At 40.2% G+C, this 15,658-nt stretch overlaps 1 protein-coding gene across 1 annotated transcript in view; it reads right to left on the reverse strand.

The window, feature by feature from the left end:
• Positions 1 to 7,785: 7,785 nt before the first annotated feature.
• The window catches only part of cped1 (cadherin-like and PC-esterase domain containing 1), a 216,443-nt gene continuing 208,570 nt past the window's right edge, over positions 7,786 to 15,658 (reverse strand). Inside the window, exons 21-22 of the mRNA XM_060839791.1 lie at positions 9,975 to 10,121; positions 7,786 to 8,904 (exon numbers count right to left, since the gene is read on the reverse strand). Of these exons, the coding sequence (XP_060695774.1) occupies positions 8,671 to 8,904; positions 9,975 to 10,121 (381 nt within the window). The 3' untranslated portion in view covers positions 7,786 to 8,670. The remainder of the gene's footprint in view (positions 8,905 to 9,974; positions 10,122 to 15,658) is intronic.

Here is a 15,658-nt window from a genome sequence, read left to right on the forward strand (position 1 = left end):
TCCGCCTCCGAGCTTACTTTTACAATCAGGACTCCCGCCCATCTTCCGAGGACCCCTTCGCATGCCTCCAACACATTCCACCCACCTGACAGCCCATGCAGGCCTATTACCCACCCTCGATCTCTTCATTTCCAACTGCTGCCAAAACATTAACCGCCTCAACCTGACTACTCCCTCCCCCACTCCAACTTCTCACCATCACAATTGCAGCCCTCCACTCCCTCTGCTCCAATCCCAACCTCACCAAAAAACCAGCGGATAAAAGGGGTGCAGTGGTAGTTTGGTGCACTGACCTCTACACCGCTGAAGTCAGACGCCAACTCGAAGACACCTCCTCCTACTGCCCCCTCAACCGTGACCCCATCCCCCCATTACTAAACCATCATCTCCCAGACCATACACAACCCCATCACTTCAGGAGATCTCCCACCCACAGCTTCCAACCTCATAGTCCGGGAACCCCACACTGCCCGATTTTACCTCCTTCCCAAGATCCACAAGCCTGACCACCCTGGCCGACCCATTGTCTCAGCATGCTCCTGCCCCACCGAACTCATCTCCACCTACGTCAATACTGTCCTGTCCCCCCTAGTTCAGGAACTCCCCACATACATTCAAGACACCACCCATGCCCTCCATCTCCTCCAAGACTTCCGTTTCCCCAGCCCCCAACGTCTCATCTTCACCATGGATATCCAATCCCTCTACACCTCCATCTGCCATGACCAGGGCCTTCAAGCCCTCAGTTTCTTCCTGTCCCGACGTCACCAACAGTATCCTTCCACTGACACTCTCATTCATTTGGCTGCATTGGTCCTCACCCTTAACAATTTCTTCTTTGAATCCTCCCACATCCTCCAGACCAAAGGAGTAGCCATGGGCACCCATATTGGCACCAGCTATACCTGTCTCTTTATCAGTTACGTTGAACAGTCCATCTTCCGTAGTTACACTGGCACCTCTCCACTCCCTACCTCTTCCTCCGCTACATTGATGACTGCATCAGCACCATCTTGTGCTCCCGTGAGGAGATTGAGCAGTTCATCAACTTCACCAACCCCTTCCACTCTGACCTTAAATTCACCTGGACCATCTCTGACACCCCCCTCCCCTTCCCGGACCTCTCCATCTCCATCAATGACAACCGACTTGACACTGATATTTTTTACAAACCCACCGACTCCCACAGCTACCTGGATTACACTTCTTCCCACCCTACCTCTTGCAAAAATGCCATCCAGTATTCCCAATTCCTCCGCCTCCACTGTATCTGCTCCCAGGATGACCAGTTCCACCACAGAACACACCAGATGGCCTCCTTCTTTAAAAACCACAATTTCCCTTCCCACGTGGTTGAAGATGCTCTCCAACACATCTCATTCATATTCTGCACCTCCGCCCTCAAACCACCCCTCCAACCGTAGCAAGGACAGAACCCCCCAGTCCTCACCTTCCACCCCACCAATCTTCGCATTAACCACATCATCCGCCAGCATTTCTGCCACCTCCAAATGGACCCCACTACAGATTTCCCTCCCCACCCCTTTCCGCAAAGACTGTTCCCTCTGTGACTACCTGGTCAGGTCCACGACCCTCCAACAACCCACCCTCCCATCCTGGCACCTTCCCCTGCCACTACAGGAATTGCAAAACCTGTGCCCACACTTCCTCCCTCACCTCTATCCAAGGCCTCAAAGGAGCCTTCCATATCCATCAAAGTTTCACCTGCACATCCACCAATGTCATTTATTGTATCCGTTGCTCCCAATGAGGTTCCTCTACACTGGAAGACTGGATGCTTTCTCGCAGAGCGCTTCAGGGAACATCTCCAGGACACCCACACCAATCAACCCCACCGCCTTGTGGCCCAACATTTCAACGCCCCCTCCCACTCTGCCCAGAACATGCAGGTCCTGGGCCTCTTCCACCTCCACTCCCTCACAGCTGATGCCTGGAGGAAGAACACCTCATCTTGCACCTCAGAACACTTCAACCCCCGGACATCAATGTGGACTTGACCAATTTCCTCATTTCCCCTCCCTTACCCCAGTTCCAACCTTCCAGCTCAGCATCATCCCCATGACCTGTCCTACCTGCCTATCTCCCTTCCCACCTATCTGCTCCACCCTCCCCTCTGACTTTTCACTTTCATCCCCACCCCCACCCGCCCATTGCACTCTTTGCTAGTTTCTCCCCAGTCCCAACCCCCATCCCATTTATCTATCTACCCTGGAGACTCCCTGCCTTCAGTCCTGATGAAGGACTTTTGCCTGAAACATTGATTTTTCTGATCCTCAGATGCTGCCTGACCTGCTGTGCTTTCCAGCATCTGCAGTCCCACATTTTGTCTGGTTATCACTTATACTCGTCAAAGTCTGAAGCCAAATGAGGTATATCGAGAATTATGCCAGTATGCAACTCCAACTGTTAATTTTAAGATAGACTTTTTCCCAGAAGGTCAGAGACACTCTACTCAGTGCAGAGTGTGAAGTATTTTACAGACAACAACCCACTTAGCCATTTTTAAATGTCTGCCAAGCCTGGAGCAACAGAGACCCAATGGGTTGCTGAACTCATTCAGTTTTGATTCCAGTATTTTTTTTTATTCCAGTACAGGTCAAGGGAAATCAATACAAATACCGATGTCCTTAGTCAGTAGATTGACCACAGGACAGAATTCATTAATGCCAGCAGCAGGGATGCTGTGGCTAATGTCATGCCCATGCTCCAAATCAGGATAGCATTCTGACCACAATTCCTCAGACATTCAAATTAAGATTCAGTGGAGTGTCACTGATGAACTTGAGAGTGAAATCCAAACCATATCCAGATAGGTCGAGTCAGGCGCTATCTACATTGAAAGGGAACCTAAGACAGCTTCATCAATTGTCCTGGCCATCAACAGACTGCATAATTACCAAACGGCCCAACATTCACCAACCCAGCACCAGCCAATGAGGGAATCCAAACTGGCATGAAAACTGTTGAAGAGGATTAGGGAGGAAGATGGAGTCCTCTGTTGGCTTGTTCATGACAAGGAGAGAAGGGTGAAGCGACACACAGTGACCTTTGTGTTGTAAAGGGTTTCATCAAGTGTGGTGGGGCTATGCCTGTCCTGGAAATTGGCACAGGGATAACTAACCATGAAGTGAAAATTGAAGTAACGAGTAGTAGAATTGAGTATGTAAATACATATCTAGAATATTTAAATTTATGAATAAATGTACTCTCAATGCTGGCTCTGGCTTCTGCTTTCAACAGCTGGTATTTGTAGTTTAACACTCTATAAAGCTCTCCACTTTTCTCTTTTTCCTTCTTTAAGACATTATTAAAATCTACTGTCTGACCAGACTTTTGTTCTACGAGTTCTTGTGGTGCAGTGGTAATGCTATTTCTCTGAGCAGGAGGTTTGGCTTCAAGTTCCACCTGTTGCAGAGGTGTGTAGTAATATCTACAAGTTTAGTTGATGCTGCTGTGAAATGGCCGAGGACGTTTTACTATGTTAAAGCCTGATATAAACCATAATCATATTCCAAAATAAACTTTGGATGTGAATTTCTCCTACTCATTGTCTATTCTGATGTATTTACCTATATTGTCATAATTTCTCATTGGCTCATACTATGTCTGTCTGCACAGGCTGTAATCCATCATCCTCTGCTCTTTCCCATTATATCTCATTTCTCTGTCTTTCCTACCTGCAACACATTTTGTTTCGTTATTTTTTAGAATTAGACTACCTGCTGCTATCTGTTGTCTTTTCACCGATTGTTTTTCTGAATTTTTATGGGCGGTGATTCTGCATTAGGATCTTTTTGTCGTAATATAAACTACACTCCTAAAGAGGTTGCAGACTGATGTGCACAGTACTGGACCAGCACTTCAAAAGTCATGAGTTCAAATCATACCATAGAAAGTCACGAAATTCAGTTCAATAATCTGATCATTAGTAAATTGTCATGAGCACAATGGCTACTTGATTGTTGTAAAACTAAACTCGTTCACTAACATCCTTCAGCGAAGGCAAGGAAATCTGGTCAACATGTGTCATCAATCCCACAGTGTTCAGCTGATTCTTAATACTCTCAGAACAACAAGGAACCAATGTAGAAAAGCATTCCTAAATTGTTTCCTATATTGCTACAGTTGACTGCACTTCAAAAAATGCTTAATTGGCTGTGAAGCACTTAGACATGTCCAGTGGCCATAAAAATTGCTTTTTTAAGTGTAAATCTCTTATTCTTTTCATCATATGCTCCAGAGGAAGTGAGGAACAAAATGATTAAAGGCTTGTTTAAATAAATGGTTCCTTTTAACGATACAATAAAACACAGAACATAACTTAAAGAGTGGTTTTCAGAGAATAGAATTGAGATATATGAAGTTTCTTGGACTGATCCTGAAATAGAGGGAGGGACAACAGAAGTCCAAACTCTGAGGATCAGAGAGCACTGGTAAATTTGAAAGGTTACAGAGGACTTATACACTTAATGGTAAGGTCCTTGGGAGTGTTGCTGAACAAAGAGACCTTGGAGTGCAGGTTCATAGCTCCATGAAAATGGAGTCGCATATAGATAGGATAGTAAAGAAGGCATTTGGTATGCTTTCCTTCATTGGTCAGAGCATTGAATATAGGAGTTGGGAGGTCATGTTACAGCTTTATAGGACATTGGTTAGGCCACTTGTGGAATATTATGTGCAATTCTGGTCTCCTTCCTATTAGAAGGATGTTGTGAAACTTGAAAGGGTTCAGAAAGTATGTTGCCAGAGTTGAAGGATTTGAGCTATATGGAGAGGTTGAATAGGCTGCTTTCCCTGGAGTGTTGGAGGTTGAGTGGTGACTTTATAGAGGTGTATAAAATCATGAGGGACATGGATAGGATAAATAGACAAAGTCTTTTCCCAGATCGAGAGGGCATAGTTTTAGTGTGAGTGGGAATAAATATAAAAGACACGTAAAGGGCAATGTTTTCACGTACAGGGTGGTACATGTATGGAATGAGTTGCCAGAGGAAGTGGTGGAGACGAGTATGATTGCAACATTTAAAAGGCATCTGGGTGGGTGAATGAATACGAAGGGTTTGGAGTGATATGGGCAGGGTACTGGCAGGTGAGACGAGATTAGGATGGGATGTCTAGTCGGCATGGACAAGTTGGACCGAAGGGTCTGTTTCCGTGCTGTACATCTCTATGACTCTAAGATGTGATGAAGTCACTGAGAGAGTTAGAGTTATGTACCAGATTTTAAATTTGATTTACTGTCGGAATAGAGAACCACTGTACTTCAATGAAGACAATCGGTTCCTGAACTGATCTATGTGTGGCACAGGGAGCTGGTGACATAACTGTTCGGAGTAGATTTTTAAAGTTAAAACAAATAAATATTGCCAATTGTTCATAAAATGATGGACTGAGCCATCAGTGCCATCAAACAACATGATTGTAGATGTTCAATGTAGGTTTTCACAGAACTGCTGAACTCTGAACCTTTATAATTCTTTATCCAACTACCTTTCTCTACTTTTGAGGTGGGCAGGTGACCTCAAAATGCTCAATCTCCAGGCAACCATTGTGATGTTTGCGAAGCTCAGGCCTGAATCTGAACCAAAGCCTGTTGAAGGAAAAAGTGATTCCTGAAAGCTAAAAATGTCTGAGCACAGTATAGTAGGGCTTTAGGAAGAATGGAGAGAATGCCAAAGATGTTTACAGGAGTGAGAAACTTCAGTTATGAAGAGGGATTGGAGAAGACAACACTCTGAAGATATTTGATAGAAGCTTTCAAAATCATGAGAAGTCTGACAAAGTAGAAAAGAAGAAACCATCCATACATATTCAAGCCTCAAGAACAAGAGGACACGTATTTAAAATATTTATAAAAGAAGTAAAAGCTTTGAGAGAGAAATAATGTTTCATGTTCTTGAGTAGTTAGAATTTGCCATGTACTGCCTTGAAATGTGGTGGTGGTGGTGGTGGTGGTGGGGGAGGTACAATTGAAGCATTAAATTGGGCATGAGATAATTATTTGAATAGAAATAGAATGCAGGCTTAAAGGGACAAGTGTGGAGAATAGCACTATGTAATAATGCTCATACAGAGAGCTGGGATGAAAATCCTTTTTTTGCACTGGAGCAATTCTGTGATTTCGAGAACCTTTGTGTCATGGACTGAAGCAGTAGACAAAGTGGCTGATGAGTGCCTTGTCAAGGGCAGTCAGGGGTGGGCAATAAATGATACTTTTGCCAGCAATGCCCACATCCTATGAATGAATCAATTACAATCAAAATTTGCAGATGCCACTAAACTTCAGGAGGATGTAATCTGGTGAAATGGGCAAATACTGGCTGGAAGAATTTTAACGCAGAGAAGGGTAGAGAAAGATAAGGTGAGTGTGGCTCAAATAACCTTCAGTCCTGCTGCACCATTCTTTAATATACTACCTAATGCTGTTAGTCTCACTTTCTGTTTGTTGCAATGGTCTCAGCCAATTTTCACTTTTTTTCCAACAAACAGTTGAATGTTAAAACAACAATAGAGTCTTCAATTGTCTCCCATGTTTTGTAAATTGTTCAAAACCTAAGAATTTTCATTTCAAGGAACAATCAAAAGGAGAGTAGGCGGATTGAACTTGTTTGATCTTGTGTGCATCAATGTAGCACCACAGCCTGGCTTCAAATCTATACCAACTAAAGAATATCTTGTGATCCTGGAGGAAAGGCAAAAAGGATCAGTAGGATCAGTAAATCTGTGAAGGATGTTTTGGCTACCAAATTCCTTCCACCATTCAGGGGTGATGTCAGTAAAAGGTAATGGAAATCTGCAACTCTGTCCCTCAAAAGCTGTTCAGGTTACGTCATTTGAACTTTGAATTGAGACTGACAGATCTTTATTAGGTAAGGCCACTAAGAGTTTGGTAATATAGCAATTAAATAGATGTAAGACACAGATCATTCATGATGAAGTTTTCTTCTTATTTTCATTTATCATGAGCCTGGACTAGATCAGTTGCTCCAGTCTATCACTGGTGTATCGGAGAGAGGGTAAGAAAACAAGCCTTTGGTGTTATTCCTCATCAAACTCTGAGTACGAGGAAAGAAATCAAATTAGTCGATTTTTGAGAGAAAACAGAAAAATCCTAATTATTGCCTGTATTTTGGTAAACATAAAGGGTATTTTCACAGCTGAAAGATAGCAACCATCAGAGAGATACAGAGAGGCAAAAGCATAAGTTGTTTGTGCAGATCTTTCACAAGGTCACAAATTGTGCTGGTAGGCTATATCTTCAACCTCCCCTCATGAGTGACTGACACCAAAAATCCACCATGCAAGCCAAACCTCATTCCCAGCTCTGCCAAACCCCAGATTTCCCTTCCATACAATTGCAGGACCAGAGGATTGACTAGTTTCCCAGATCTCAGCACTTCCACAGTAGTACTGCCAAAGTCCAGCTTCCCTTACCAGGTTCTGCTGATTTCAAGAGAACTCATTAGCGCTACTATAGTCAGGGCCCATAGCCAGTACTACAAAATGGCACCACTAGCACCAAAGTACAGGATTGACCCCACAAGGAGCTAAGCTACTTCACCCAATACTAATTAATACAATATACATTTTTTATTGGTCCATGGTGTAAACTCATATTTTAAATTGAGTTAGATTAACAATTGATTGCTCAAATATAGAAATAATCCCAGAATCTCAGTTAACAAAGATAGAATCTGAAATTTTTAGTCACTGTAACGGGGTAACATTCATATTATACGGTAAATGACATAAATACTCCAATTATTATGGAAAAAACATATCCTTTAATTCATCCATGGGCAATGACTGAGAGATTTACTCATTTCTTAGAACATGTAACAAGTTATTTTTACAGTTATGTAAAAAGATCCACAATAAAAAGACAACCCACATTGTGAATATAATTGCCTTTTAAGAGCAAAATATATGTTTTATTCCTATTTTCCAAATGTATATCACAAAACATTTGGCTCCCATAGTACCAGGTGCTTAAGCACTATCAACTTCCATAGAAAAAATTAAAAATGTATATAAAAATTATTAAAAGTAGATATACCAAATATCAAAAATTTGTAAACATAAAACATCTCTGTTTGTAAAAAGGTTTTAAGACATTGAGAATGCAGGTTATTATTTCAAACTACTTTTACAAGCAAAATATAAAAGCAATATAAATATAATAAATGTGAGGTATATATAATTTGATATCTTCAGCAATATCTGGGGAATGTGGTTCCAAGTGAACAATACGTACAAAAATAAAACTTATTCAGAAATACGGTATTACAACTGTTTTCACAATAATAGTGCAGAAAGTGAATGAATATTGCACCAAAAGGATTAAGTGGTTTACTTAAGGACTTCAAGCCTCTTGTGTAGCTTAATCTTCTGTTAAAAAAATTGTTTCAGCTACAGCTGGTTATGCAATTCATCTGGCCAGACAAGAGGTTACATCAATTTTCAGGCTTTCCATCTGCCATTCGAAACCTCAAATTTGCAGGGGCACATATTGATTTCATAAAGGCTGAAAACATGTCACATATCTTTGATGGTAACATTCGTAGCCAATAAGAGAGAAATGGAATACATGCCGTGTGGTATTTTGCACTGATCTCCTGGGAAGCAGCAAATCTTAAAACTGTCCATTTTTTATAGCTGAGTGGTCATAATATTCAATCTGTTCACACAGACTCTGCTGAGGAAAATTTCTGAATAAGCCAGGTTTATTGGACCATTGACATGATAGTGTGATTTAAAAACAGGTAAAACGTCTTGTACCACGGACTGTTTGCTTCGACCTGCGGTGCCCTTTCCCACAAAGGAGTAGGTTGAGTGCCTTATTTTCCTCTGAATTGTTGTTTGGGAAAACTCAACTTTATCTACCTAAAATAGAGAGAAGATATATTAATTTATATATTTAAAAGAACATTTGTTTTTGACAAGTTTAGATTCAATACCTTGTGAAGACTTTCTCAATTCTATAGTCCAAGTACTGCAGTTTTTATTTGAATTGTTGAAATCTGGAACATATTATTCTAATAGCAATAAGCCTTCTAGTTGGATTTAAAATATCTCACCAGGTAGCTAGATTTTTTTTTAACTTTTAACTGTTGCACTCTGCCTCTTGTAATAAGGCTGTCATTTCCTTTTTAGTAGTTTCTTCATTGAAACGGAAGCATTAACATCTATTTATAACCTTGCCATTTTGGCAATATCTCCTTTGAGGTTATATTGTTCATCTCTTTGTGGATCCATATAATTCTTAACTCTTATTTTGTTTATTTTGCTATTTTAATTTTTAGAATTATTTTAATATCATATCTCTTTTCTGCCTCACTAATTATCCTTTGATCTCTTTCCAAAGGATTGTTATATTCCCTTTTGTCACCTCTTAATTGCCATGGTAATGGAATAGAAGTACACATCTCCATAATGAAATTGTCCACTGGCATCTGTGCAGAGACACAGCTGTCAAATGTACAGCTCTACTACTCCAGTTTATACACACATTGCCTGCCGGAGTCTGGAATGCCAGCTCCTTCTCTTGATCTAATCATGCTGTTCTCCTCTCCTCTGCTATCTTGATGTTGAATCATGTGTCCAGGAAAGTGGTCATCCCATGTCCAAAGTCAATTTGTTAGAGCGCTAGGAGATGGAAAAGAACCCCACAAAAGGATTCTAGGAAGTGGAAAGCACTATGGAAAACTGAAGTTCAGGTGTTAGTGGTTAAATAAACAGAGGACACCATAATTACCAAAAGAGATTTGTACACTAATCAGCCCACCAACTCCTAAATTACTTTTTTCAAAAGTGCAAAACAGGGCAAATAAATGAAACTTGTTGCATGTTACAGTCTGTAATTTAATATTAAATGCATTTAAAATGTTAGTATAGTAAATTGATTTCAAGAAAGCCTCAGGGGAAACATTATTTAAAAATGTAAGTTTAGTTACCTCATGAAAATGACATGCGCACTTTCCCTGAAGAAATTCTTTATAGCGTCCCATAGTGATGCTAAACGTATCAATAACATCATAACCGTAGTCCTTTGCTTGAGAAAGTATTTCTGTATTTTCTTTCCACAAATTTTGTACTTCATTCTATAATAACAAAATTCACATAAGATGTCTTGCATCTCTCGCATATTAACAAAATGCATTCTACTATAAGATATAAAGTTGAGTTTAAACCTTTCTTTTATTGACCATTATTGATAATTTTCAGTATTTGTCCTTAAAATGTGGGTGATACATGTATGGCTATTTTTATTCTGTCTCTCTGATTGTCCTAAGTTGGTGGACCTTCTTGCTAAAAGGCAGGAGTCCTTGGATAGGTATCTCAGTACGAACTAGATAAGTGTGCTGCTGGAAAAGCACAGCAGGTCAGGCAGCATCTGAGGAGCAGGAAAATCGACGATTCGGCCAAAAGCCCTTCATTAGGAATTAAGGCAGGGAGCCTCCAGGGTGAAGAGATAAATGGGAGGAGGGGGTGGGGCTGGGAAGAAGGTAGCACAGAGTACAAAGGGTGGATGGAGATGGGGATGAAGGTGATAGGTCAGAGAGGAGGGTGGAACGGATAGGTGGGAAGGAAGATTGGCGGGTAGAACAGGTCATGAGAATGGTGTTGAGCTGGAAGGTTGGAACTGAAGTAAGGTATGGGGAGGGGAAATGAAATCTCAGTACAAATTACTGACCCACAGAAAGTGATTCAAGACATGCAATTTTGAATCTGTAGTACAAATACATTGTAGGTCACGTAGATTTATAATTTACTTTCCTGTAATGAAATAAATCAATTCTCTGAAAAGATCAGCAACTGAATGTATTTCTTAATTCATGAAGCATTTTCCAAAAGTCCTTTCAAAGGAGAACAAAAGTACTGAACCCAACATATGTCATGAAACTCTATATCAAGAATAAAGGAATGACTAGAGTAAGATTAGGGCCAATCAAGCATAGTAGTGGGAAGTTGTGCATGGAGTCAGAGATAGGAGAAGCGCTAAATGAATACTTTTCATCAGTATTCACACAGAAAAAGGCAATGTGGTTGGGGAGAATACTGAGATACAGGTTACTAAACTAGATGAGATTGAGGTGCATAAGGAGGAGATGCTAGCAATTCTGGCAAGTGTAAAAATAGATAAGTCCCTGGGCCAGATGGAATTTATCCTAGATTCTCTGGGAAGCCAGGAAGGACATTACTGAGCCTTTGGCTTTGATCTTTATGTTGTAATTATCTACAGGAATAGTGCTAGAAGTCTGGAGGATGGCAAATGTTGTTCCCTTGTTCAAGAAGGAAAGTAGAAACAACCCTGGAAATTATAGACCTGTGAGCCTTACTTCGGTTGTAGGTAAAGTGTTGGAAAGGATTATAAGAGATAGGATTTATAATCATCAAGAGAGGAATAAGTTGACTAGGGATAGTCAACAGTTTTGTGAAGGGTAGGCTGTGCCTCACAAACCTTATTGAGTTCTTTGAGAAGGTGACCAAACAGCTGGATGATGGTAAAGCGGTTGATGTAGTGTGTATGGATTTCAGTAAGACATTTGATAAGGTTCCTATGTAGGCAATTGCACAAAATACGTAGGCATGGGATTGAGGGTGATTTAGCGGTTTGGATCAGAAATTGGCCAGCTGAAAGAAGATAGCAGCTGATGTTTGATGGTAAATGTTCATCCTGGAGTTCAGTTACTAGTGGGGTACCGCAAGGATCTGTTTTAGGTCCACTGTTGTTTATCATTTATATAAATGACCTGGATGAGGGCAAAAAAAGGATGAGTTCGTAAATTTGCGGATGACACTAAGATCAGTAGAGTTGTGGATACTGACGAAGAATGTTGCAGGTTACAGAGGGACACAGATAAGCTGCAGAGCTGGGCTGAAAGGTGGCATATGGACAATGCGGACAAGTGTGAGATGATTCACTTTGGAAGGAGTAACAGAGATACAGAGTTCTGTGCTAATGGTAAGATTCTTGGCAGTGTAAATGAGCAGCGAGATCTTGGTGTCCAGGTACATAAATCCTTGAAAGTTGCCACCCAGGTTTGATTAGATTACTAATCAAACCTAATCAAACCTGGGTGGCAACTTTCAAGGATTTATGTACCTGGACACCAAGATCTCGCTGCTCATTTACACTACCGAGAATCTTACCATTAGCACAGGTACATAAATCCTTGAAAATTGCCACCCAGGTTGATAGGATTGTGTTAGCTTTTACTGGTAGAGGGATTGAGTTTCTGAACCATGAGATCATGCTGCAGCTGTATAAAACTCTGGTGGGGTCACATTTGGAATATTTCGTATAGTTCTGGTCATCGCATTATAGGAAAGATGTGGAAGCTTTGGAAAGGGTTCAGAGGACATTTACTAGAATGTTGCCTAGTATGGAGGGAAGGTCTTGCTAGGAAAGTTTGAGGGACTTGAGGCTGTTTTCATTAAGAGAGAAGAAGGTTGAGAGACAACTTAATTGAGACATATAAGGTAATCAGAGGGTTAGATAGGTTTGAAAGTGAGAGCCTTTTTCCTCGAATAGTGATGGCTAGCACAAGGGGACATATCTTTAAATTGAGGGGTGATAGATATAGGTCAGCTGTCAGAGGAAGTTTCTATATTCAGAGAATAAATAGGGGCATGGAATGTACTGCTTGCAACAGTAGTAGACTCTCTAACATTAAGGGTATTTAAATGATCATTGGATAGGCATATGGACAAGAATGGAATAGTGTAGGTTAGATGGGATTCAGATTGGTTTCACAGGAATGCGCAACAAGGGCCTGTACTGCACTGTAATGTTCTAGTACAGTGATCGACATCATCTCTACCTACCATTGTGGGGAGTACCCTGATATTGTCAAAATAATAATTTAAGGACCAATATGCTTGGGATGCCCTTGTAGAAGGGCTTGAACCCTTTGAATATATGAATGATTGGCTGAATGCTTGAATTAGTACCCACAGTGCCAAATGTATATTGAGTGCTCCACTGAGCTTGTCTGGGTCTAATCAACTGTGATCATTAAAAGATACATAAAACTCAGTTTCATTTGTGTTAACAAGGAGTAAAGAAGCAAGAGTTCTAGAGCAGGTTCACTGCACCTTAAACATTAACGCTGTTTTCTCTCCACAGGTGCTGCCAGACTTGCTGAGTTTTTCCAGCAATTCTCTTTTTGTTTCTGATTTCCAGCATCTGCAGTTCTTTGTTTTTTTTTAAAAAAAGTAAGAACGTTCCTTTTGGCTTGGTGACTGTAGCCCACTGCCAATCTGTGGTTGCTCTCCCATCCCTATTTGTCCTTCTGCCCAGGACTTAACTGCAGTTCAATACTAAGCTAGAACATAAATCTCCGGATTGTTGAACTGTATTAGAATGTCTGTTTCACATTCCCAGCAATATAGTGAGCTTCGAGCATATATTCAGCTGTGAGTTCTAAGTATACCATCAACTTATTGCATTTTTCTGTGTTCATATTTAATGGCGTACCCCTGTGCATATCAGATTATTGGGGAAAAGATTATGGCCTGAATGCTATTGTAATTTCTGTTTGATCTATAAAAGGGCAGTAAGGTACTGGAAGATTTTCTTCCTTCCATTAAAACTGGCCACAAGGATACCTCTAGAATATTGTATTTTCTTGCATGGAATTTAATAGAAATAACAACATGGAAACAGTCTAGTCCTGCTATTTGATATCAGTGATTATTTTCCATAAAAGTTAGTTAATTTTCATAACTTGGTTAATTTAAGAGGACTGTGGATATGTATGATGCTGAAAGAAGTACTATTTTAGGTTCTGGCACTTGTACTTCAATATAAGATACTTACATATTGTAATCATGTTAAAGGCCTTAAGGTAAACTGAGAGTCTTGCTATATGAAAAGGCAATGCAGCTAATTAGAGTTGAATTTCAATCCATTAGTGCTTCCGTTTACCACACCTGCTGCTATATCCTCATTGCAACCTTGAGACTTTCAAAGGTTTGTATCACAATGTCGTTAAATATTTAATCTTCTGAAATGATACCCTCGGATTGATTCTGTCAACCTTAAGCTTCATAGAAAGAGTATCCAGTAACTTATAAAATAACCAGGTGGCATACACAAAATATGCAGCACTTAAAATGTGGTGGCACTAAGAAACTGCACTTAAGGATTTCCTCAAAGTTGTCTCCGTTTCCTTCTCTATGGTGCTGTAATCTATTTGCTATCTTGAAGTTAGGGAGATTCTGAACTTATGATGGTTCAACTGTTCGACATGAGGAATTGTATTTTCTAATATTTGACAATTTTAGTGAAAATAATAATATGAAATTAAAGTTAAACAGCATGTGCTAAACATCAATGTTTAGTAGTACGATAAAGGGCTGATATTGAAAGTCTCGATGCCTATCTGAACTTAATAAACTGATGCACTACTGGGAAGAAGGTCATGTAGTATTGATGTCATGACTGGTAATCCAGAGAACCAAGTTTATAATGTCCTGGGAACCTGCTTTCAAATTTCACAGTGGTGGAAAATTATTTAATAATTATTTAATAAATGAAGAATTGAAGTTATTTATTGAAACCCATGTGGTTCATTGATGCCCTTTAAACAGGGAAATCTGCCATCCTTATCTGGGCTGGCTCAGATGTGATAACAGTCTTTTAGCAACCTTTGAAACAGCAAGTAAGGCAATCAGTTGTATCAAATGGAACAATCTCCAAAACAATCTCAACTACCATATCTAGCCAGAGGGGTAGGCACAAGATACTAAGATTCAACAGGTGGGGTGTAAATAAGATTTGCTAACTGATTAACAAAGTAAGCAATGCAAGTAAGTTCAATAAAAAAAATCTGCATCACCACCCAAAAAACACAAAACAAATTCTGTCTTTAGTAGCCTATGATTCTTTTACTGTACAAAAACTTACCCCCCCATTGACCATGTTCCCCAACTAAACTAATCCCACTTACCTGCATTTGACCCGTATCACTCTAAATCTTTCCTATTCAAAACTAGAGGACATATTTTTAAAATGTGAAGAGAAAGATTTAAAATGGACATGGGGGAACTTTTTCAGAGAGTGGTTAGTGTGTGGAATGAACTGCCAGAGGAAGTGGTAGATGCAGATACAGTTACAATGTTTAAGAGACATTTGGATAAGTACATGAATAGGAAAGGTTTGTTGGGATATGGACCAAATGTAGGCAGGACTAGTTCAATTTGGGAATATGGTCGACAGGGACTAGATGGACTGAAGGGTCTTTTTCCATGCATATGACTCCATGACTCTACAATAGCCTGGAGTGACTGGTCTATTTGGAATTCTGATTCTCACACAAATATTTGAATTCAGAACTGAGGTTAGCAATCCAATAGTCTGAGGGACCACGGACCTACTATGTTAACACAGAAGCTAAAAGCATGGAATGACATTATAGTTTTTTTTTGAAAGGTCAAGATCAAATAGGTTTAAGGCTTTCTTCGTTCAAATCTGTAAGAGAAGGAAGAAAATGCAAGTGATTGGAAATGAAAATGATTGGAACTGTTAATGTACCATTTGAAACTCAGCCCAAATATTTCCCAGATTTGTGTACTAATTCTGCACGGCAATGTTTTACTACATAATTATCTTAAAGATCTACAAACTGCTCTA

The sequence above is a fragment of the Hemiscyllium ocellatum genome, chromosome 19 (genome assembly GCF_020745735.1).
Source record: "Hemiscyllium ocellatum isolate sHemOce1 chromosome 19, sHemOce1.pat.X.cur, whole genome shotgun sequence".
In the NCBI taxonomy this organism is placed as follows: domain Eukaryota; kingdom Metazoa; phylum Chordata; class Chondrichthyes; order Orectolobiformes; family Hemiscylliidae; genus Hemiscyllium; species Hemiscyllium ocellatum.